General features: G+C 39.6%; 1 protein-coding gene across 3 annotated transcripts in view; it reads left to right on the top strand.

Annotated features, from left to right (window-relative positions):
• Nucleotides 1–23,361, top strand: part of ASAP1 (ArfGAP with SH3 domain, ankyrin repeat and PH domain 1) — a 387,469-nt gene that overhangs the window by 219,135 nt on the left and 144,973 nt on the right. For all 3 annotated transcript variants that reach the window (XM_058444654.1, XM_058444652.1, XM_058444653.1), the window contains one exon: nucleotides 7,165–7,310. In XM_058444654.1, the coding sequence (XP_058300637.1) occupies nucleotides 7,165–7,310 (146 nt within the window). The remainder of the gene's footprint in view (nucleotides 1–7,164; nucleotides 7,311–23,361) is intronic.

Raw genomic sequence — 23,361 nt, 5'->3', positions numbered from 1 at the left:
CTGTGAGGTAAATGCCATTATAATTTCCATTTTCCAGATGGGGAGGATGAGGTTTAGAAAGATAAAGCTACTTGACCAAGGTACCACACGGACAGTAAATGATAGAATTGAGATTTGAACCTAGTCCTGTCCTGCTTTAGGATATGGAGTATAGAGGAGGGAAAAACCATTCTTGGCTACCCTGTAAGGTTCAGTGGCTGACATCTGCAAATTAAATGGACAAAAGACAAATTAACAGGAGAAAAGGTTTATTTAGTATGGACATAAGGGGCCTCACAGAAAAGAAATGAAAAACTCCAAAGAAGCAGCTAGGCCTAGGAGCTTATATACCATTTTAGCAAAGGGCAGAAAATTGTGGAGAAGTGACAAGACAGAGAAAAGGAGGTTTCTAGGAATTATAGGGCAATAAATTATAGGGAAGATAAATATAAGGGGGAAACAAATAGATGGTAGGGATTATTTTAACAAGGTTTATTTACGCAGATTCATCTTGGTGCTGACATTTCATGTATTGTGACAAGGGCTTTTCTCCTCTTCCTAGAAAGGAAGTAGGGGAAACACTTTCACAAAGGAGATTTATGCCTTGCTTTTAGGCAGAAAATTTTCTTCCTTTCCTTTCCTTCCATCCTCCTCTCCCTTCTTCCTTCCTTCTCTTTCTTTCTTTTCTTTCCTTTCTTCCTCTTTTCTTTGTTCAAAGTCTCACTCTGTCACCCAGGCTGGAGTGTAGTGGCACAATCACCACTCACTGCAGCCTTGACTTCCCAGGCTCCAGCAATCCTCCTGCCTCAGCCTCACAAGTAGCTGGGACCACAGGCTCATACCACAGTGCCCGGCTAATTTTTGTATTTTTGGTAGAGACCGGTGATATGGTCTGGCTCTGTGTTCCCACCCAAATCTCATCTTGAATTGTAATCTGAATTGTAATCCCCACGTGTTGGGGGAGGGACCTCATAGGAAGTTATTGAATCGTGGGGGTGGTTCCCCCATGCTGTTCTCATCATAGTGACTGAGTTCTCACAAGATCTGATGGTTTTGTGGGGAGTTTTTGCTTCCTTCACTCTGCACTTCACTCATACTTCTCCTTGCTGTTACCATGTGAAGAAGGATGTGTTTGCTTCCCGTTCCACCATGATTGTAAGTTTCCTGAGGCCTCCTCAGCCATGCTGAACTGAGTCAATTAAACCTCTGTTTTAAATAAATTACCCAGCCTCAGGTATGTCTTTATTAGCAATGTGAGAACGGACTAATACAGTGGGGTTTTACCGTGTTGCCCAGGCTGATCTCAAACTCCTAGGTTCAAGCCATCTGCCCACCTCAGCCTCCCAAAGTGTTGGGATTACAGGTATGAACCACTGTACCCAGCCACCTTGCTGTTTCTTAATTGCTTTAAGCTCAAAATAATTGTTATGCCGAAGCGGCTTGTTTTGGGGTGGCATATTCTAATTTAAATTTCCTTATTTATGAGTTGTATGATCAAGGGTAAGTGTTTGTATCTACACTGAGGATGGTAATAGTACTTATCTCATGGACTGTTAGTAAGAGTGAATGAAGTAATGTACTGTATGTAAAGTGCTTAATACAATAACATATAGTCAATACCCAACAAACTAGCTATTTTAACGATTATTACTGGAATAGTAATACTAGAGTAGTAAATCAGTGATTAGTTTATATTAGTCATCTCCCCACAGAAATGCTGGCAGTTGAAATCCTGATGAAGTGGCCTTTTCTGGTCTAGTTGTTAAAACTAGACCAGATTTCATTCTTGTATTATTTCATTCTTGTTTGAACTGAACGGATTCACCTAGCTCTTAAAATTATCTTGCAGGCCAGGCGTGGTGGCTTATACTTGTAAATCCTAGCACTTTGGGAGGCCAAGGTGGGAGGAACACATGAGCCCAGGAGTTGGAGACCAGCCTGGGCAACATGGCAAGAACCCATCTCTACAAAAAATTAAAAATTAGCCAGGCATGGTGGCATGTGCCTGTAGTCCCAGCTACTTCGGAGGCTGAGTTGGGAGGATTACTTGAGCCCAGTAGGTTGAGGCTGCAGTGAGTCATGTTCATGCCACTGCACTCCACGCAGGTCTACAACAGCAAGACGTTGTCTCAACATCAGCAACGAAACAATTATCTTGCCTTCTGCAACAATGTCATGGATGCCAGAAGTTTCTTAGGAATATTGGGAAAGAATGTGTCTTTTTAACGAATGGATCACATTTCTTTCTCTGTTCTTTTCTTTTATCCAGTCTCTTTTCTCACCTACTTACCCTAGCTCCCACTGTACTATGTGCCCAAAAGTCTTCCAGCACTCGCATGTAGTAAAGATCTTAAAACAGAGCTGCATCCTGCTCTCTGAAACCTCTTGAAGTGAGTGGACCATTTTCTGCCTTACCAGTCCCTCTCCTTCAGAAACACTCATTCCTGTGGCAGTGCCCCACCGCAGCCTTCTTTCCCTCCTCTTCCCTATACCTCTGAACTGACATTCCCCTCAGATGGCTTACTGTACTCTGCAATGTGTTCCTCCCTTCTGCTGTTGCCCTTGCTGTTTCCTCCACCAGAATCATGGTTCTTTGCTGTCTCACTCTCTGTGCCTGCTGAAAATCTGCTGGGTAAACCCTTAATTTTGTACACAGGTGTGTGTGTGGGGGGATATGTGTGTGTGATCTTTCTAGTATTGACTTTGCTAACTTTATAATACAGTATGTTAAAAAATTAATTACGACATGAGACCTGTGTTTTTATTCTGTTTGATATTACAGACATCTCTCTGTATTATAAGTAGTCATGGATATATAGCGGTAACAGTAGCTGACATTTTGGGGCACATGCCACATGCCAGGCACTATTTTAAGCACCTTACATTTAATTTCTATCATTTCTATTTTCATAGGATTATGATTATTATTGTTATTACCCCAAGATATATCTTACTAAACTGTTATATTTTTATGCTAGGAAATTATATATATACACATATATATGTGAGACATATATATATATGTGAGATATCCATATGCCAGTATATACACACATACATACATACATACGCATCTATATATGGAAAGAGACTACATGGTTATTCAGCTGTGGAATTAGCAAAACATACAGGACCCATGACCTAGTCTATACTTATCTAGTCTTCTGCCTCACTCACATCACATTTCATATTTCATCTACCTAATAAGCATAATTCTTCCCTTGCAGAACTAGTGAGGGTGAAATACAAGATTGTAGAAAGCATAAGCATTTGGGTCACAGAAGGTTCTCAGCTCCTCCCAACACCTTCTTCCCATGGCCTGTCTCTGCCTAGCCTTTAGCCAAGTCCATCTTATTCTTTAATGAGTCTGTCATCACAGATAGATGGAGAGCTTCTTGTAATTCTTTCTAACCTCTGCATGAAATTTCAATTCAGGATAATGGCTGTGTCTAGGGAGGGAAGGAAAGAGATCGGAATTGGGGAGAGGGACAGGAGTAGGGGAATAGGGAATCATTCTTTAATATTTTATTTATTAAGCTGGGTGGCGCATACATGGATATTCGATTAACAAATTATATTTTTCACTTGAAATATTTGATAGTCTCAAGAAAACAGCCTATATACCTATTTTTACTACTGAGGTGCTTCCCTTGGGAGCAGGTAAAATGAACAGACAGCTGAATTCTTTTTTCATAGGTCTCCAAAATCAGAAAAGGATATCAGATGAGGTAGGAGTCTTGGTGGTAAGGTGGGACCTCTTTGGCCTCAGACAGAAGGTATCAGGAGCAGCTCCAGCACATGAGGGAGATGAAACCTGTATGTCTTCTTGGTTGAGCTGGTGTGGCCTTTCTTTTGTGTTTTTCTGAGCCGCTTCTCTGAGTGAACTTGGACAGTAACCAGAGCTGCATTTTTTAATATCTCAGCCTGAGATGCTGACAACCACCGCAGGCACCATGAATTTTTAATGTGGTGGTGATTAGAAGGCTGGCTAGGGCCTCATTTCATTTCACTGGACTGCTGTGACACTTGTTTCCTTCATGGTATTTAGACTTCCTGGGTTATTTCCCAATCCAGACTCATGTTCTGTTTCACGAGTGCCCGTTGCACCCATGCAGTTATTGAGATGTGTTTGAAAGCAAAATTTAAAAATTTGATCTCAATTATTGAACATCCTAGGCTATTTCAGAAGGGGATGCTTCTTAAATTCCTGAAAAGGAATTCAAGAAATCCAGGTCAACAAATATTAACCAAGCCGAAGCTTTGAAAGTCCAGCTCACTGAAAGAACTAACAACAGTGTCCATTGGATAGGGATGCAGAAGTGAATCATAGGTAATCCCTGCCTCTTGCGGTCTGGTGGTAGGAAAAGATCTGTGTATGTGTGCGTGTGTGTGTGTGTGTGTGTGTGTGTGTATACATATATACACACATATATACACGTATATATACATATATATGAATATATACGTATATATACACACATATATACGAATATATACGTATATATATACACACATATATACACATATATGATAGGATGTGGTAGAAAATACTGCAGTAGAGGTACAGAAAATTGTGGGCAAGGAAGGATTGTTTCCAACTAAAGAAGACTTTATAAAGAAAAGTAATTTATTCTAAAGCCTTTAACGATATGACAAAAAAAAGATATGACTGATAAATATCTATCTATTCATTTATTCATTCTGTAAATACTATGCATCTACTGTGGGCCTCCCTACAAATTCATGCTTCTCTGTGCAGCACAACAGAGGAGGGAGATGGAGAGTTGAGTACAGGCATCTTCTGAAATGCTTCCACGAGAATGTGGTATGCATCACTTCCACTCACATGGCCTTGGGTGGTGCACGCCATATTTCCTGCCTTACTTCGAGAGTGTGGGGAAATGCAGTACTCCTTTCTGTAACCCTGCAAGGATTGGGAACTTGGATATCCATGGCAAGTGGTAATGTCTGCCACAAGAGTCACAAGATCTGATGCACAATATAACAGTATTGTGTTGGATGCTGTGTTGATACCAGACTGCTGGGAAGCAAAAGCAGCAACAGAGAGACCATTTCAGAAGCAGAGTGTATTTGCCATTGCCACAGATAGGGGACTGTGAGAAAAAGAGTGGGAAGAAGAGATCAAGAGTTTGGTTTTAGACATGTTAAGATTCAACATAGTTAGTGGAGATACTGCATAGGCAGTTGAATATATGTATTACAGAGGTTGGGTTTGTCTGGGCTGGGGATATCAATTTAGGAGTATCAGCTGATAGAAAGTATTTAAAGCCGTTTAAGACTGAGATGCCAAGAGAGTAAGCAAAAATAGAGAAGAAAGGTCCAAGACTGAGGGGCCTCAACATGATGAGGTCAGAGAGATGAAGAACCAGCAAAGACAGTGGAGAGGACCAGTCGTGAGGCAAGAAGACACTCAAGAAAGTGTGATATCCTGGAAGCCAGACAAAGAACATGTTTCAAGGCAGTGGGGGTTATTGTTTATGCAGTATTTGCTCTATTGAGAAACTTTTATATACTTTATGTCAGCTCATCAATACTGCAATTCCGTAAGGTAGATATTGGCCTCATTTTGTGGTTTGGAAAACAAAAGCTCAGGGAGGAGAAATTTTCACAAATTAATGTTTCTCATGTGCACCTAATTCATCTGATCCAATTCTGAGCATTTTGCAGCAAGAGATGGACTGTGAAAAGCGTTTTACAAATCCTATTCCTCAGACCTGGAACTTAGACAAAATTAAAGGAAATGAAGATTAGTTGCAGGGAAAGAAACCTGTTAGGACACATGAATTTTTCTTTTGCAATCCAAGATTGTTTTTACAAGGAGAATTTTCTCCTTTTTCAGGTAATCATAGTTTATTTCTTCCTTTTCCTTTTCTCTTTCCTTTCCTTTTTCCTTCCCTCTTTTTTTTTTTTTTTTTTTTAGATAGAGTCTCATTCTGTCACCCAGGCTGGAGTGCAGTGGCACAATCACAGCTCACTGTAGCCTCGACTTCCCAGTCTCCAGCAGTCCTCCTGCCTCAGCCTCCCAAGTAGCTGAGACCACAGGCGCATGCCACAATACCCAGCTAATTGTTTTTGTTGTTGTTTTGTTTTGTTTTTTTGTTTGTTTGTTTTGTTTGTTTGTTTTTGAGACAGTCTCGCTCTGTTGCCCAGGCTGGAGTGCAGTGGCGCAGTCTCGGCTCACTGCCAGCTCCGCCTCCCAGGTTCACACCATTCTCCTGCCTCAGCCTCCCCAGTAGCTAGGATTACAGGCACCTGCCACTACGCCCGGCTAATTTTTCTGTATTTTTAGTAGAGATGGGGTTTCACCATGTTAGTCAGGATGGTCTCGATCTCCTGATCTCATCATCCGCCCGCCTCGGCCTCCCAAAGTGCTGGGATTATAGGCGTCAGCCACTGCCCCCGGCTCTACACCCAGCTAATTGTTAATTTTTTGTAGAGACGGGGTCTTGCCATGTTGCCCAGGCTGGTCTTGAACTCCTGGGCTCAAGCAACCTGCCTACGTTAGCCTCCCAAAGTTCTAGGATTACAGGCATGAGCCACCGTACCCAGTCAATCATAGTTTCTTAATTGCTTGAAAATGTGATGTAATTTGACCCCTCAACCTATGAGGAATTGGTGGATTAACTGGACTATAAATGAGCTAAATTCTGTGAAAGAAAAAGGGAAAGGCGAGGCATGGTGGCTCACACCTGTAATCCCAGCACTTTTGGAGGCCAATTTGGGTGGATCACAAGGTCAGGAGTTTGAGACCAGCCTCACCAACTTGGTGAAACCCTGTCTCTACTAAAAATACAAAAAATTAGCCAGGCATGGTGGCACGCATCATTAATCCCAGCTACTCAGGAGGCTGAGGCAGGAGAATCACTTGAACCTGGGAGGCAGAGGGTGCAGTAAGCCGAGATTGTGCCACTGCACTCCAGCCTGGGAGACAAAGTCAGACTCCGTCTCAAAAAAAAAAAAAAAAAGAAAAGAAAAGAGAAATTCTTCCTTAGTAGAGTGAGTTAGAATATTTAGTGTACTCCTAACCTAACCTTTGGGACATGTGCAATAAATAATTGGTACAGTTTATGCTTCCGTTTTGAGAATTTGTAGTGATCAGTGTTCAAAATAACTTTTCATTGTGTCAAATAATAGTTCAGACTCCTTCTTCTTTTTTGTTTTTAGATCATGTACAAAATGAAGAAAACTATGCACAAGTTCTTGATAAGTTTGGGAGTAATTTTTTAAGTCGAGACAACCCCGACCTTGGCACCGCGTTTGTCAAGTTTTCTACTCTTACAAAGGAACTGTCCACACTGCTGAAAAATCTGGTAAGACATTCCATATTTGAGTAAAAAGAATTACAGCCTTTCCAAAATATTACGTCATATAGAGAACATTTCAATAATCCTTCCCCCTCAATCCTTGGTCCCTAGGGGTGAGAAAGAAAAAACAAAAAGCTTTTTAGTCCTAGGTAACTTCCACACCTCAACTAAAAAGCTTTTTAGTCACCTAGGATTTGCTTAAAGAAAATCCCATTGTGAAATTCCTGGAATTTGTACCTTTGGCCCAGCTGATAGAGTAGATTTATCGAAGCTGAGAGAGAAACTGCTTAACCTGAATTCTCTTCCACATCTCTACCATTGATTTTTTTTTTAAAGATAACCTTCAGCAACTTTTGCTTTTTAATTGGCTAAAAGAATAATGATGATTTCTGTGTCGAACATACATTGGAAATACACATTGAAAGTATTATATCTCACTTGTGTGAAGGTGATCATGCATTTTGGTTTCTGATTTATAAGTAATGAACTTCCCTCAACTCCCCACATCCTTTTAACCCCCAACCAAGAAAAGGGTTTTGAGATTTTAAGGAATCTCTGGTTTCCAAAGTAAATGACAGGAAGAATCCCTAACGATCTGAGACACTAGAGGTGCTGGCCCCAGGAGGCAGACTCAGGGATGGAGGTGGTGGAGGAAACTATTTGCCAGGCAGTCGTGTGTGGGCATCCCCATGTTGTGCTGCAACCCTCTCCCTGGCCCTCACACCATGTGCACACTTAGAAAGGTTCTGGGTAACACCACCTGGACTGATCATTTGGATTTTGTTGGTTTAGGGGGGATGAAATTATTTCTCTAAGAGCCACCCAGTGAAATAATTTAATCCTCCTAAGTCCCCGGAGAAAGGAGTACAATGAGGTTGAAAGGTGCCAAAGGAAAACTATTTATATCATGCTTTTCCAAGTAAGCCCTGCCCTGGAGAAGAGGAGCTGTTCCCTCTTCTCTCCCTGTCTCAGTATTGTACTTTTACCTCCTTTAAGGATCCAGAACTCATGCTCAAGATGTCCTTAGCCTAGGTCAGTTATTCATATATCAGATAGGCTTCGGTGGCCCTTAGGTGATAATTTGTCATAAATCCATTAGATACAAAAGGTTAGTTTACAGATGAAGATAACCTATTTGAAAAATGAAAACTACCTTTCTACACTCCGTTGAACACAGAAATATTTATTATTTTCAAAAACTTCAGAAAGGATAATTTTGAACTTTGGCTCTAATGTTTCTGTGCTTTTGAATTTAACAAATCCATGATATTTTTGTAAATCTTGGATTATATAAACCTCATTGATTCAGAAGAGCGCCCTCGGTTTTTCTTCCCTCTGAGCATTGCCTGCACTTTCACTGGAGGCCTTGCTCAAAGTGTGGTGTGGTAGAAAGAGAGGAAGCAAAACAAGACTCTGACAATTCACTTGGTAATAGCTGGTAAAGGACTTGCTTGGGCAGGAAGCTCTGTTTTCTCTGAGATGGGTGTTTTCGCATTGATATCTTGCTTTAGTTTCCAAGGACCAAATGTATTTGGCTTAAGTCAAGAGTCATCACCTCCAGGGTTCCTGGACCAATCCATCTCTATGCTTTGCTGCACTTCAGGTTCCTTTCAACTGTGTGTATGTGTGCCATACACACAGCTCAGTGGCCATTCAGGCCAACATTCATCATCTGCATTTGCTCACCTAATACATTTGCTTATCTCCGTACAAAACCATCTGAGATTTATTGAATGCTTTTGATGAACCTGGCAGTTTGGTGGGTGCGTTATGTAGATTATTTCATTGAAGACATTACAACAATCCTGTGGTTACTGTACCTTTAATCCAGATGAGGAAACTGAGGCAAATTGAGATATATAACTTGTTCATTTGCCCTATTAGTATGTGTTACAGACTTGAAGGCAAACATTCTGTCTCTGAACCGGTTGTCTTTGCTCTTCTACAATATCCTGCCTCTGTCACCTCATGCTGTGGTTGTGCTGTTTCCCTAAGCAGAAGTACTGATCAGGCTACTCCCATATACATACCTCAAGCTACAGCCCTTTTTCCACACCCACTCCCCTTTAAGGAGTAGAAGTCTAAGAAAAATCTAAAGGAAATTGCTGGAAAACCTAATTCGTTTAGTAAAGAAAAACAAATTTTGCCTTTGAAAGTGGTGGTGTCATTCCTGGTGGGGGAGCCAGGTAGAAGAATCAGTTTCTACTGTAGTTTGGTTACTAAGAAAACATTATTCTGATTGAATAAAAAGGCAGTCCCAGGAGTTTACACAACTTGACAACAGCCAGCAACTTTCTGCTTCCCTTTTTATGCTTTTCCAGGAAAGGGAAGAGCAAACTAGACAGATTGATAGGGCCACACCTTGGAATAGAGGGCTCTCAGAAAGCCAGCTCACCCCAAGGGGGTCAGGGTTCTGGATCTTCGTGCAGTACCTGCAACCCCCAGCTGAGCAGCACTCAACACCCTCCTGGGGCTCAGGAGTACCCCCGTGGGAACCCATACTTCTCAGAAGATTCCCAAAAATCCTGTTCTCATAGGCCAATGAAGGCCAGAAACGTTAAGCAAACTGATACAGTTGAAATTTAGAAATTAAAGTAAGAGAAGGTACTTTGGTACTTTATAGACTTTGTAAATTGTATTCCCAGTTCAACCAGCAAGTAGCAAAAGTCTTATTATGTTCGAAGGTCTATGCTAAATACTAAAAAATGTCATTTTCTAATTAAGTATTGCTTATGAAGAGTATTTTAATAGTTTATACTAAATCATTACTTATTTTTATAGAGAAGAAGGAAAGGATAGATTTGCGGGCCAGGTCTCATACTAGCTTTCAGGTTTTGACTAACCCTAGATGAGAAAAACATTTATTATTCGTTAGATGTAAGAAATCACTATTGCAGGTGTATTGTGTTTAGCAGTTTCCGGGGCAGTGGTCTTAAAAAATATCAGTGCACTAAATGATGGTAACTATCTCAACCATCATTGAGATGCTTGGGGTTTTTTTCCTTTTTCTGAACTGTCTGTGATTATAGAAAGTATGATCAAGTGAGATGTTATGTGAAAACTCCCAAGGGCTACCTACAAAGATGCTGGCATTAGGCCGGGCGCGGTGGCTCACGCTTGTAATCCCAGCACTTTGGGAGGCCGAGGCGGGCGGATCACGAGGTCAGGAGATCGAGACCACGGTGAAACCCCGTTTCTACTAAAAATACAAAAAATTAGCCGGGCGTGGTGGCGGGCGCCTGTAGTCCCAGCTACTCGGAGAGGCTGAGGCAGGAGAATGGCGTGAACCCGGGAGGCGGAGCTTGCAGTGAGCCGAGATTGCGCCACTGCACTCCAGCCTGGGTGACAGAGCGAGACTCCGTCTCAAAAAAAAAAAAAAAAAAAGATGCTGGCATTAACAGTGCATAGGGCTGAGGCTGTTTTTAATTAACCATACATCTGAGGACTGTGAAAAGGATTGCAGTTACAGCTGATTACTCTGTGAGCCCATACCACAGTTGATGCACCAAGTCAGTTTTAAAGTAACTTGCTTTTCTTACTCCCCCCTCCTCCAAATTATAGAAAATTGTTCCTATAAAAAGTTTTTCTACCTCATAACATAGGATTCGAGAGGCTATGAAGCATAGGTGGTTGGAGGATCATGGGTTTTGGTCTCAATCACACCTGGAATCCTAGTTTCCGCCTCACCAGCTTTATAGCCTTTGACAATTCACTTAACTTTTCTAATGCTAGTTTCCTTGTCTCTAAAAATAAATAATAAGAGTGACTGTTTCTTGGTAGTGGCAGGATTTCATTGAGATCAGAGAAGCAAGTCACTAAGCACAATACCTGACACAAAATTTGTTTCACAAATACAAACCTTGTTATTTACATCTTCTCATTTTATTTTTAAGGTAACTCAATGTAAAGACAGCTATCAGTCATATCCCATTTTAGAGATAGATGCACCAACTCTTCAAAAAAATATATACCTGCAAAATGGTGCAATTAGGGATTGAGCTCAAGCCCTGTAGCTACGGATTATGCCTTGTTTCAGTGATGCTGCCCCATGAATTACATTGCCTTGATGGATTATGTGGATGGTAAAGGCCCACCTGACACAATGACCAGGGCCTGTCCTGGTGATAATTAAACTAATGTGTGTGTTTAGTGTACAAGGTACTTTCTTGGTTATTTTTGTCCTTTGATTTCTCTCACTGGTGAGTTACAGCATATTGGAAAGAGTGAGAGTGTTAGATGGTAGTTCTCAAACTTTTTGGTTTTAGGACCTCAGTCTTAAAAATGACTGACACCATGTGGTTTCTATTTATGTGGACTACTTCTATCCATATTTACTGTCTTAGAAATTAAAACTGAGACATTTTTCATGTGTATTATATATTTTAAAATAATAAACCCACTTTAAAAATCCTTTTTATGGAAAAATAACTATTTTCTCAAACCAAAAAACATTAGAAGGGTGGCACTGTTTAACATTTTTGTAAATCCCTTTAAAGCCGACTTAATAGATGGTAGCTATGTTTTCATGTCTACTTCTGTATTCATTGTGTTGCAATTTATTGTTTTGGTTGAGGTAGATGGAAAATAAGGCCTCACACAGATCTGTATTGGGAAAAGAGAAGAGTAGTTTAAGAGCCATTTCAGGTAATCTTTGATACTACATAAAAACTTGACAAGTAGTCCTTCATTAAATGTTATTAACGGTGTGAATCTGAAACCATGTGAATGAACATTATTTGGAAGCTGTCAGCTCATGGTGGCAAATTCAAGTTTTCCAAAATTTTAGCTTCCTCTGAAAGTTGTGTTTTTATCATTAGCAATAAATGCTACCAGTTGTTTACCTCGAGGTGATAAACTCACTTCATTCATTTTCAAGGAAGTGTTCGGCAAATACCGAAGTCTGAATAACCATAGTTTGCTAGTCTTTCTTTCAAAAAAAAAAAAAAAAAAAAAAAAAAAGGTGTTCCACTAAAAAAAACAAAGCCAGTTAGTTCAACTTGCAACTCAAAAAATTACGTAGTGCTTTTCCTCAAAACAACCATCATATTTTGGTATGCCTAAAAAGGGCTTTGTGCATACTTCCTATTTCATCAAACAGAACATTAAAAAGATGCATTTGAGGGTCAAGATGTGACAAAAATCCATTTTTGCTTTTTCATTATGGGCATTGTTAAATGAAAATAACCTTTCTTTTTTTTTACTGTAAGAGCAAGACCATGAAGAATACAGTAACTTTAGTTTGTGGCAGTGCCTTGATTTATGTTTAAGGCAACAACTGTTTTACTCACTGTTGCTTTTACACTGTCAGTGCAAATGTCAACACAGTGAAAGATTCAGTTAACCTCTTAGTATTATTGTGAAAATAGTTTGGACCTTGGAAACCTCTAGGGGCCTAGGCGCCATACTTTGAGAACCACCGGTGTCAGAAATTGAAGGCTTTTTTTTTTTAATTATTCCAACCCTACCATTAAGTAGGTTAATGTTGCCTAACTTACAGACATAAATTTCCTCACTAGTAGAATGGGGAAAGTACTTTTTCTGCATACTTTATTGGTTGTGTAGGGATCGAATCATACCATTCATGCGAAAAATACTGTAACCTGCAAAGTCCTTTGTACACACTGGATTATTATAGTATTAATAGGCTACATTAATATTAGTATTACTATGGTATTAATAGCCACTATAGAGGATTGTATTATAAAAAGAACACATGCCTGGGGGGAATTGCGATTTCTCTTTCATATTCCCCCTAATCAAAGATAACTATAATTGACATTTGGAGTTTATCTTTCTAGTCCTTTTGTCTGTACCTCTTTTTTTTTAGGGGGATGGCAAATAGATGAAATGACATGTTCTAAGCAATTTTGAATTTGCTAGATTTCATGTAGTACTGGAACTAGAGCAGACACACTTTCCCAAGTTGAGTCAAGTCATAGATTCAGAAGTTCAAAGAATGTGACTTCTCCGAGAGCCCCATGTAATGAATTCCTCATCATTGGCAGATCAGCCTTCATCCCCATTGCAGCCTCATCCCCTTCTTGTTGTGAGAGCCAATGCAGTGACATCTGTGGAATGACAATCCAGCTACTGGGGCAGGAAGATGATCAAAGATGACCCAAGTACATGCAAGATCTTTTGTCTTTTACATCCATGTTCTTTATACCCCTGTAAGCTTTTATTGCCTTAAAGTGAAAAAAAAGTTCCCTAAAAGAGTGACTTTAAGTAAGATAACCTTGCCATTTGTGTATTTTTATGACTAAAGTCAAAGTCATCCAAAATTACAAAGATGGAGAACAGATCAGTAGCTACCAGCGGTTAGGAAAGGGAGCAGCAGTGTAACCTGAGGGAGTTCCTTTGTATTGATGGAACAGTTTGATAACTCGATGGCGGTGATCATTGTAGTCATCTATACATGTGACAAAATGCCATAGAACTATACACAAAGACATACCAAAACAATGAATGCATGCAAAAACGGGGGGAATTCTAGTAAGGTCTGTGGCCTAGTTGTCTTGCACCAGTGTCTGTTTTTTCATTTTGATAATGTACTGTTTAACATGTATAAGATGTTACTATTGGGGGAAGCTGGTTGATGGGTACAAGGGACCTCTCTACTAGTTTAACAATTTTTTGGTGAGTGTGTAATTTTTTCAAAATAAGTTTAAATAAAAGTATAAACTATCAAATTATTATCAAGGAGAGAAAGTAGGGGAAAGTTTAGTATACATTGTTATGTAAAAATTTCAGTGTAAAACAAATGTGCAGAACACAAATCAAACTCACTTCCTGATACTCTTTGAGCCAACTGATCTGCAGTCCTCAGTCCTGCTTCCTTCGCACTTTAATAGGTTTTCTAATTTCTTCCTCTAATTGAAGTCCTGTATGTGGTCACTATTCCACAAAAGTAGGAATGATTAGCTGTTTCCTCCCAGAAGTGAGTCTAGTTGTCATGATTGAATATATCTAGGGAATGCTGCCTCTTAGTGGTGAGAAGCCAGAGAAATGTAGACAAGATCTGTTCTATTGCTGTTGTTTTTACTATATTTGTGGCATAGTTATAAGTGCATAGGTTTTGATTTTTAGTGAGGCCTGTATAAAAATAATTACTCAGCATCTTACTTGTGTGGCCTTGTTGAGTTCTTTGAGTCTTGGTTTCTTCATTTTTGTAAAAAGGGTTTAATAATCCCTCGTTGTGTTCATTTATGATTCATTCTGTCATTTATTGGGGTTCTACATAAGCACTGTGGGTAGGCTGTAGGGATACAGCAGTGAGAAGAACACAGACAAGGGCCATATCCTCTTGGGAGTTTCCATGGTGGCATTTTTAGAAATAATTTATGTGAAATACCTATGAAGGCATTCAGTTCGTAGTATGTACTTAATAGATAGTGACATTTTTAAAAACATTTTTTAAATATTTAGTTGCCTTGCAATCTCTCTAAACTTACCTTCCTCTCATTAAAGATGCCTTCCTAATCAAAGCCAACTCCAGACATACCAAACGATTTGTTGTTCATGGAATATATACCATTTCACACTTCCATGCCTTTATAGATTCCATTCCTTCCACTTTGAGTGCCCCTTAGTAGTTAATGTATTAATGATAAAGACATTCTTTGCAATGCAGCTTTCTTGTTTAAAAAAAGAAAAAGGAAGCAGAATGCTGTTGAGTTTTAGCTGTTTCTAAGTGGTTTCATTATATGTTTGATTAAATGTATAGTACTGAAAAATTCAGTTCAACCTTTTTTTTTTTTTAACTATGAAAAGGAAACCAATAAAATAATTACTTACTAAGCAATGCTGGGTCTGCTCCCAGCATCAGGCATCATTCCTGTGATCCTAGCAAAGAAGTTAAGGAGTCAACAGAGAATTGCATCCATTTAATACCGAAACCACAAAATGGGTCAGGAAAGGAATAACTGGTGGATTGAAATAGATTCTCAATGGACAGATGAAAACCATTTAAATGCCATATGCTTTGAAAGTCCCAAGGCAGCAATGGTTTTAGAAAATGTATATAAATTATTTTTTAAATAGTGGGAGTCACCCAGAAGTATTCTAGTTCAGCCAGGACTCGCCATGCATCTGGTTTCTTCTCTCCTGAGGCCTTTGGACAATTCTATAGCTTGCATAAGAGCTTGAGTCTCATTAAACAGTTGGAGGGCAGTTATTGCTTCAGAGCTGTTGAAGCAAAGCAAAGATTTCTCCATCTGCATAGCATTTCCTGTTTGCAGTCTCTGACTGTAGGGTATTGTGGTTTGTGTTAAAGTTTTTTTTTTTAATTTTTCTTCTTTTCTTTCCCCTCAAATAAGAATATCTGATAATGTACAGGTTGGATCTAGATTTGTAGCCAGCAGATTATTTCTCAAGTTCTTCTTTGAAATGTTAAAAAGTATGGAGAGCATGGATGTGCCTAATGGTAAAATTGGTAGCTTCTGGGTGCCCTGAACTATATAATGCATTTTTAAAACGTTATCTTTTAAAAAAAATGGTCATCAATCATTGGCAGTTTTCAGCGTTTGATCTACCAGGTATCCCCTTATGTACTGACATGCCTCACTGCCTCACTACCAATTAATACTGTGGGACATTTTGTGAAATGTGATCTATCCATGTGGGTTGGTGGGTGGGTAAGAGGGAAAGGTTTATTTTTAACTCCTTCTATTTAAAAAATCATACATATTTATTGTAAAAATTTCAGACATATGGAAAATTTTAAAATAAAAATTATAATTCTAGCTTCTGTTAATATTTAAGAGTGTAGTATTTGAAACAACTTTATGGATTTGTACACAGAGATACTGCTAATTTGCATACATATCTGCAGGTATAGATAGGTATCTCATTCAGGTCCAAAATCCTTGGGGTTAGATTTGTTTCAAAATTCAGAGTTTTACAGATTTCAGAAGGGTGACAGGGTGTACATGCCTTATATTATGCAGCACACCCCCTAGTGACTTCTTGGGAAGATGCGTATAATTAAACACAGTTTTGTGTCTGCAGTGAAACTTGAATATTCACATGAAGTGGGATATATAAAGACTATTAGGTGCCCCACCTCAAGTCTAGTCAGAGATTACCAACCAAATGGAGTCAGAACAGGTTTTGCTGTTAAATGAGTTTAAGCTAAAAAAAAAAAAAAAAAAAAAAAAAGCCGTGTATTTTATATATATATATGCAAAATTGCTTTAACAGGCTGCATACTGTTTCATTGTATATCTGGACCATAACTGATTATTTGAATTTTCTGTTTGTCAATACAGGTATACCTTGTCTTAAATACATCCAATAAACAGGTATCCTAGTGTATATATACCTCAGGCTGAATTTGAATATGGTTTTTCTTTTGGCTCTTTTTTTTCTTTTAAGCATTTACATTCAATGTTTCAAGGTAGGATTTCAAATAATACATTTTAAATAGGATTGCATTTTCAGCTTGTGGCTTTTGCATGTTGTTCATAGCACTTGTCTAAAGGGTATATACACGCGATATGTGTATGTGATTGTCTAGTATTATTTCACTTGAGACAGACTCACAAAACAGCATTTGGTATAGAGTTTTGGTTCTATGTGAGAGGAAGGAAAAAGAAAAAGGGAGAGTGGGAAAGGGAGAAGAAAAACCATCGCTCATTGGAGCAAAGTTTCATTGACCATAAGAAAGGATTGAACTTTAAGAATGATTGGTACTGAAATGCTTTATGGTGTCTCTAACATTTTGCTAATCAATATCTCTTTGATAAAAGAGCTGGTCTCACCCTCACAGCCTTAAGGCAGGTGAAGTTTTCATTACTTTTATTTTTTTTTTTTATTTTTATTTTTTAAGATGGAGTCTCGCTTTTTCACCCAGGCTGGAGTGCAGTGACGCGACCTCGGCTCACTGCAAGCTCCGCCTCGCAGGTTCACACCATTCTCCTGCCTCAGCCTCCTGAGTAGCTGGGACTACAGGCGCCTGCCACTGCGCCCGGGTAATTTTTTGTATTTTTAGTAGAGACGGGGTTTCGCCGTGTTAGTCAGGATGATCTCGATCTCCTGACCTCGTGATCCACCCATCTCGGCCTCCCAAAGTGCTGGGATTACAGGCGTGAGCCACCACGCCCAGCCTACTTTTATTTTTATGGTTAACTTTTGCTATACGAGTAATTCTGATAATAAGAGCTTGTCTTTATACTGTGGTGACTGTATGCCAGGCACTGGCACTTTGAGCACTTTACATGTTTTATTGGTTAAGATAGGCTAGGATATACTGCAGTAATAAATGAACCCCCAAACCTCCATGGCTTAACATGGTTTGTTTTCTTCTCATGTGACATGTCTACTGAAGGGGGTCTGTTCTGCTTAGCAACAGCAACTCAGAGACTTAGACGCATGGAAGCTCTCCCTTCTCTACAGGGGAAGAGAGAGACTAGAGAAGCATATGTGTACTTTTCACAGCTTTCTTAGGTGTTGTAGTTCATTGGTTTGAACTGTGATCTTGGCCCCACCTACCTAGCTGCAGGAGACCTGGAAATGGGAGGGAGCAAACGGAGTATTTGGTGAGCATTATCCTCTGCCTCATCTGTATATAGCCTCATTTACTCCTCACAGCAGCCCTACCAGGTAGTAACTGTAGTTACCCTTATTTAAGAGCTCACAAAACTGAGTCACAGAGCATTAAGTAGATCTCAGATTCAGCATTCAAACCCAGGTGGTCTGCTCTAGGGCGTCGGTCCCCAACCTTTTTGGCACCGGGGACTGGTTTTGTGGATGACAGTTTTTCCACAGACAAGGGGGTAGCCGGGAGGATGGTTTCGGGATGATGTGAGCACATTACATTTATCATTAGATTCTCATAAGTAGCGTGCAACCTAGATCCCTCGCATATGCAGTTCACAGTAGGGTTCCCTCTCCTATGAGACTCTAATGCTGCCCTTGATGTAACAGGAGGTGGAACTCAGCTTCGCTCGCTAGCCCACCACTCACTCCTGCTATGTGGCCTGGTTCCTAACAGGCCACAGACCTGTACCAGTTCGTGGCCTGGGGATTGGGGACCCGTGCTCTAGAGTATGCTGTACCTCCTCTCAAAAGATGTGGACATCCTGTTTTGGACATAATGTAAAATTTACTTTTAAATTAAGTTAAAAGTTGTATTGATTTAAAAAACAGCAATTAAAACATTGACAATGATGTTACAAAGATAAAGCAAACACTGTTTGGAGAGAATTAACAGCCTTCTGTCTGCATGATCTTTGTCCCAGAAGCCTCCAGAGCTCTTTCTTTAGGCCCAGATCTGGAAGTACATTGCAAACAGCAAATGCAAGTCTTTTTCTCCTTTCCTTTCTTAATGGAAAATTCTGTCAAACTCTGCCCCACATTCACTTCTTCCACTTCTTTCCACTCCACATTCCCTTCCACTCTTCCTTGATTTCCCATTTTCCATCCCAGGCATAACCTTTTATCTGAATCTCCCACTCTTCCTAGCTGATTCAGATTAAATGTTCTGTCTTGAGCTGACTTTGGATTCCTCTGCACAATGTTGCCTCTGAGTCTGTCCTCATCTCCACATACCATGGCCCTCAGACAAGGCCACCACTCCAGATCTGGACTTTTGGGAGGTCCTATAGCCCAGCCTGGCACTTTTTCAGGGCTGATGTCAGCCAGCACCGGGAAACACGGGTTAGTGAGGGGAGCATGGCTGGACTTCAGGCTTCCGTTGTACAAGCCAGGTGGGTGCTTTGAGCCATGTACACCCTGCGCAGCCATACACAGTGGCCGTACTGTGTCCAGTGCATCTGGTGTCTTCTTGCCTGGGAGCAAGAGTATAAAGAAACTTGTCCAATGCAGTGCTTTCCAATTTATTTGAGCACAGACTTTGTTGTTGTATAAGAAACATTGACTTTTCATGGAACCACTTCAGAAAATGCTGATTTAGATGTATTGCTGGGCCAGGTCATCCATTTCATTTGTTGTTGTGTGTGTGTGTGTGTTTTTCTTAATTCAAATTCACTTCTGCCCTCCAAGAATTTATTTCTAATTTATATTTCAGTATGTAATTTCTCACTGTTTTTAAGCTGGTTGCCACTTTGCCTTTTCATTTTAGGTTATACCGTTTGGTAACCTTAGGGTTAAACATGAAGAAATGGCCCACTGATGCAGTCTTGAACTAGTATCTGACTACATCTTTGAGTAAAAATGAGTGGATGTTTTCATTGACATATTGCCCCAGATACGTTAAGCAACTGAAAATTCAGAAAATTGGCAGAAATAGCTTGACTTTGAAGTCGGATATAATTGAGTTCTATCTCTGCTCCATCACCTCCCAAGCTAGGTCACCTGAGGCAGAGTCATTCATTCACTCATTCATTCATCTAGAAAGCAAGAGTGTCTAGGAAGGCTTTACAGAGGAGGTACCCTGTATCTGAGCCATAAATTATCGAGATATTCATGAAACGCTGTTCTCTCTTAAGCTAGCAGAGGCTGTTTTCATAAGTAGAAACATTAAATAATATTAAGCAATGGTTGATATACTTGATAAAGGACGAGGTGAAAGTCTATACTTTAGTACTAAGAAAGAAACTTTCTATAAAGTGTGTTCTTATCTCTGCCAGCAGTTACCAAGTGCCCATTCTGTTCCAGAATCTGTGCTAAGACTGTCATTTTCTATGTGAGAGATTGCTTATAGATAATATTTTAATAGTTTACCCTAAAGCACTGCTTAATTTTACAAGGAAAGGTGGACAAAGGTATAGGACCAGACTTTTAAAACATTGTGCTTTTGGTTTCCCACAAGTGGGGTTTCTTGGCAGCAGTTGGCATCACAAATGTAATATCTAAGAAGATTCCTTTTCTGCAAGGGAAGCTTTGAAATATATCAGACAGCTGCCTATCACAGTTACCATTTAGGTGGATTCTTTGACTTCTGAAAAATTTAATGAGGATTAAGTGAAATAAGTCTTAAAACATGAAGATGTAGACCAAGCAGACAGGACAGGGCTTTCCAAGCAAAGGGAGCAGAGATGGCTCTGACCTCCTGTCAGTTAAATGAAGACAATAATGTCTACTGTGAGACATTACTATGTCACCCTAGTACGTGGTAAGCCCTGTATGCTTGCGTATGTTTGTTGAATTTTTAAAATTGTGTTAAGAAGGTGCTTCCTGAGTAAAAGATATTGCAAAACATTTATCATAATTTGTGATAAAGATGTTGAGTGAAAGCAAGGAAAATGTGATTCGATGTTACAGTGTAGTTTTGTTCTAGGGAAAAAGAACAAATTGTAGATGCCATGCGTGGAAATGAAATTAAAGGTCTGAAAGTTGATCATGAACTAACTGAGTATCATTTTAAGTACAATAAAGGAATCCTTAGGATAGGGATATCTTTCTCGAACCAAGGCCTAGCCATATAGCACACCCCCTCCTTTTACTTTCTCCTTTGTCTTGGTCTTATAAATCCTAGCTACTTCCCCTTTCCATACAATTATCGTCAAATGAAATCAGATGCTGCAGATAATGCACAGGGAAATGGTACTTTCATTTTCACTTGATGTAGGAGATGATGTTAAATCTAACCCACCATTTACTAAATTGAATTACATAAAATATAATTGCATTATTTTAAGTTAAGGAATTCTCATATTCCCTGGTACTCTTAGACCTACCCATTTTTCTTTCTAGCATTTCCAGTAAAATGTACTTTATGCCTAAATTCAGTCTTGTCAGGCCCAAATGCCTTTAGCACATGGTGTAATTTAGTTTGCATTTTTCCTTGGGCCTTTCCCAGGTCTTCCAAAGCAGTACCTCTGTTCTTCATTGTAATTATGCCTTAGACCATAGGCAAGTGATTTCTGCTCTCTGGCTGTAAGTCTTTCCTTCTCTAAAGGAACTTTGGTTTTTCTTCCACTTGGACAGCCTTTAGTCTAAAGCAGTGGTTCTCACACTTGATCTTGCATTCATTTCATCTTGAGAGCTTGTTAAAACTTAGGTTGCTGGGACCCACTCTTGGAGTTTCTGATTAATTAGGTCTGGGATTTCATAACCAACAAGTTTCCAGGTGATATTGACACTACTGATTTGAGGACCACACTTTTGAGAACCACTAGAAAGGATTGTCATTCTGGACAGAGTTCCAGAAGTTTCCTAGTGTTACAGAGAAGCTGCAACTGTTTTTCCCTCCAGATTCACTTTTATATTAATTGTTTTTACTTTTATACATGCCATCTGATTTACATCTCTATCACTAAATAAAGAAGAAGTTGAATGAGAAATAGGCTACTGGTTAATTATATCACCCTCTTGTGATTTTGTGTCATGTTTCTTTTTAATAACTTTGTACGTACAAAAATAATATCACTTCATTGTTGAAAACTCAGAAAATATAGGGAGAAAAAGACTAAAATAAAAATCAACAGTAATCTTATCTGTTATGGAGTGTGTGTGTGTGTGTGTGTACACCCTCTGTCTTTCTAAACTTTTTGCTGTTTAAACATCTTTTTTCTCGTATTTTTAAAGTCATATAATTTTTTTAACATTGGGTTCATACTGCAGTGCTATTTTATACTGTGGTTTTCCACCAATAACATTTTGAAAGTGTTTTCCTGTTTTGTAAAATACTGCAGCCTAAGAACCTTTGCTTAGTTGGAAGCATACAACCTCTTAAATCAAGGCTTGTTTGGGCAGGGTTTGGAGCCAAGATCCTCTCCCCCATTACCCCTGGCAGTCTCCGAAGAGGGGTCTACAGAACCCAGAGGCACTTCCCACCAAGAGGCACATTCTAAAAACTGTATAGAATGCCTATCTTATGTTTGCACTATAATTTATTTACCCAACTTCCTGTTTTGAATATTCCTCTTGTTTCCATTTACCACTGTCCAAAATGTAATAGTTTGAAATCTCTACACATCTCATGATTATATATTATTTAGTTACTGATTGTCATTACTCCATTAATTCAGTTTGTAATGCTTTTGTTTCTCCTCCTTCCCTATCATTTAAGAGTCAAGAAGTGGGGGGAAACTGCCAGTAGCCCAAGGCCCTAGTAGGTCATAGTTGGTGCCTTGCTCTGATCAAATTAAGATGCTCACTTTGTTGAAATATTTCAGACTTTTTCAAAAGGCTGTGTTTATACTGTGCCAGAAGTTTTATAGTGAACATTGTGGACTATACTAAAAAATTGAGAATTGTTGTAAGAATTATGAATGGACTTTTCTAACTCTCCAGCTTTACCACGGAGCTGTTTGTTTTTGTTACTTTGTTGAGTGGGGGACCAGGGCTGCCCTGTCTCTGAGGCAGTTTGAGCATCTTCCTATAGTTCTCACCCATTTGAGGTGGAATTTTTTCTCCTTTATTCAGTTGTATCTCAGTAGCTCATTTTAAGCTGTAAGAGTGTTACAACTGGAAGGTACCTTAGAGATCTTTTTAGAGACCTCACACTTTATTGATGCCAGAAACAAAAAGTGACCTGCTAAACATCCACAGCTGGTTGGAGACAGGTTCAAGTCTAGAACAGGTCTCCTGACCTTCATTCTTTCTTCTCTTCTTGTCAGACAAAGCCTAACAGCTGCAGGATGGGAGGGGTACCCTTGGTTTGTCACTCCCAGCCATATCCTGGGAGCAGTTCTAACTCTTCTATTGCTCTCCTGAATCTTGCCCCTTCCCCCATTCTGGTGCTGAGCACTCCAGGAAGACCAAAACTGGTTCAGGTTCTATAACACTTGGTGCTTCAGAGCAGCTCTCCTGATTTGAAGAGGAATTCATTCATCCATTTACTTAATCAGTAAGCATTTTTATTTAGTGTATATAACAAGTCAACACTTTGCTCTAGGAGTTTGATGTAGCTCAATGGTGGGCAAAGCAGTCTTAGCCTCTGCCTCCAAGAAGCTTTGCTCTAGACAGTAAAGGAACACACGGATAATTGTAAAATGCAGTACTCTGAAAGCAAGCCTATTCCGCCACTGGTCAAGAGTAACAGGAGATTAGGGAGAAGGGACTTATTTATTATTTAGAATGGTCAAGGCCTCACTGAGAAAGTGACATGGAGACAGAGGAAGAGTGTTCCAGACAGAGTAAAGCACGTGCAAAG

Source organism: Hylobates moloch, unplaced genomic scaffold (genome assembly GCF_009828535.3).
Source record: "Hylobates moloch isolate HMO894 unplaced genomic scaffold, HMol_V3 SCAFFOLD_9, whole genome shotgun sequence".
Taxonomy (NCBI): domain Eukaryota; kingdom Metazoa; phylum Chordata; class Mammalia; order Primates; family Hylobatidae; genus Hylobates; species Hylobates moloch.
The sequence above is the reverse complement of the archived record's forward strand: the minus strand, read 5'-3'. Positions and strand labels throughout refer to the sequence as shown.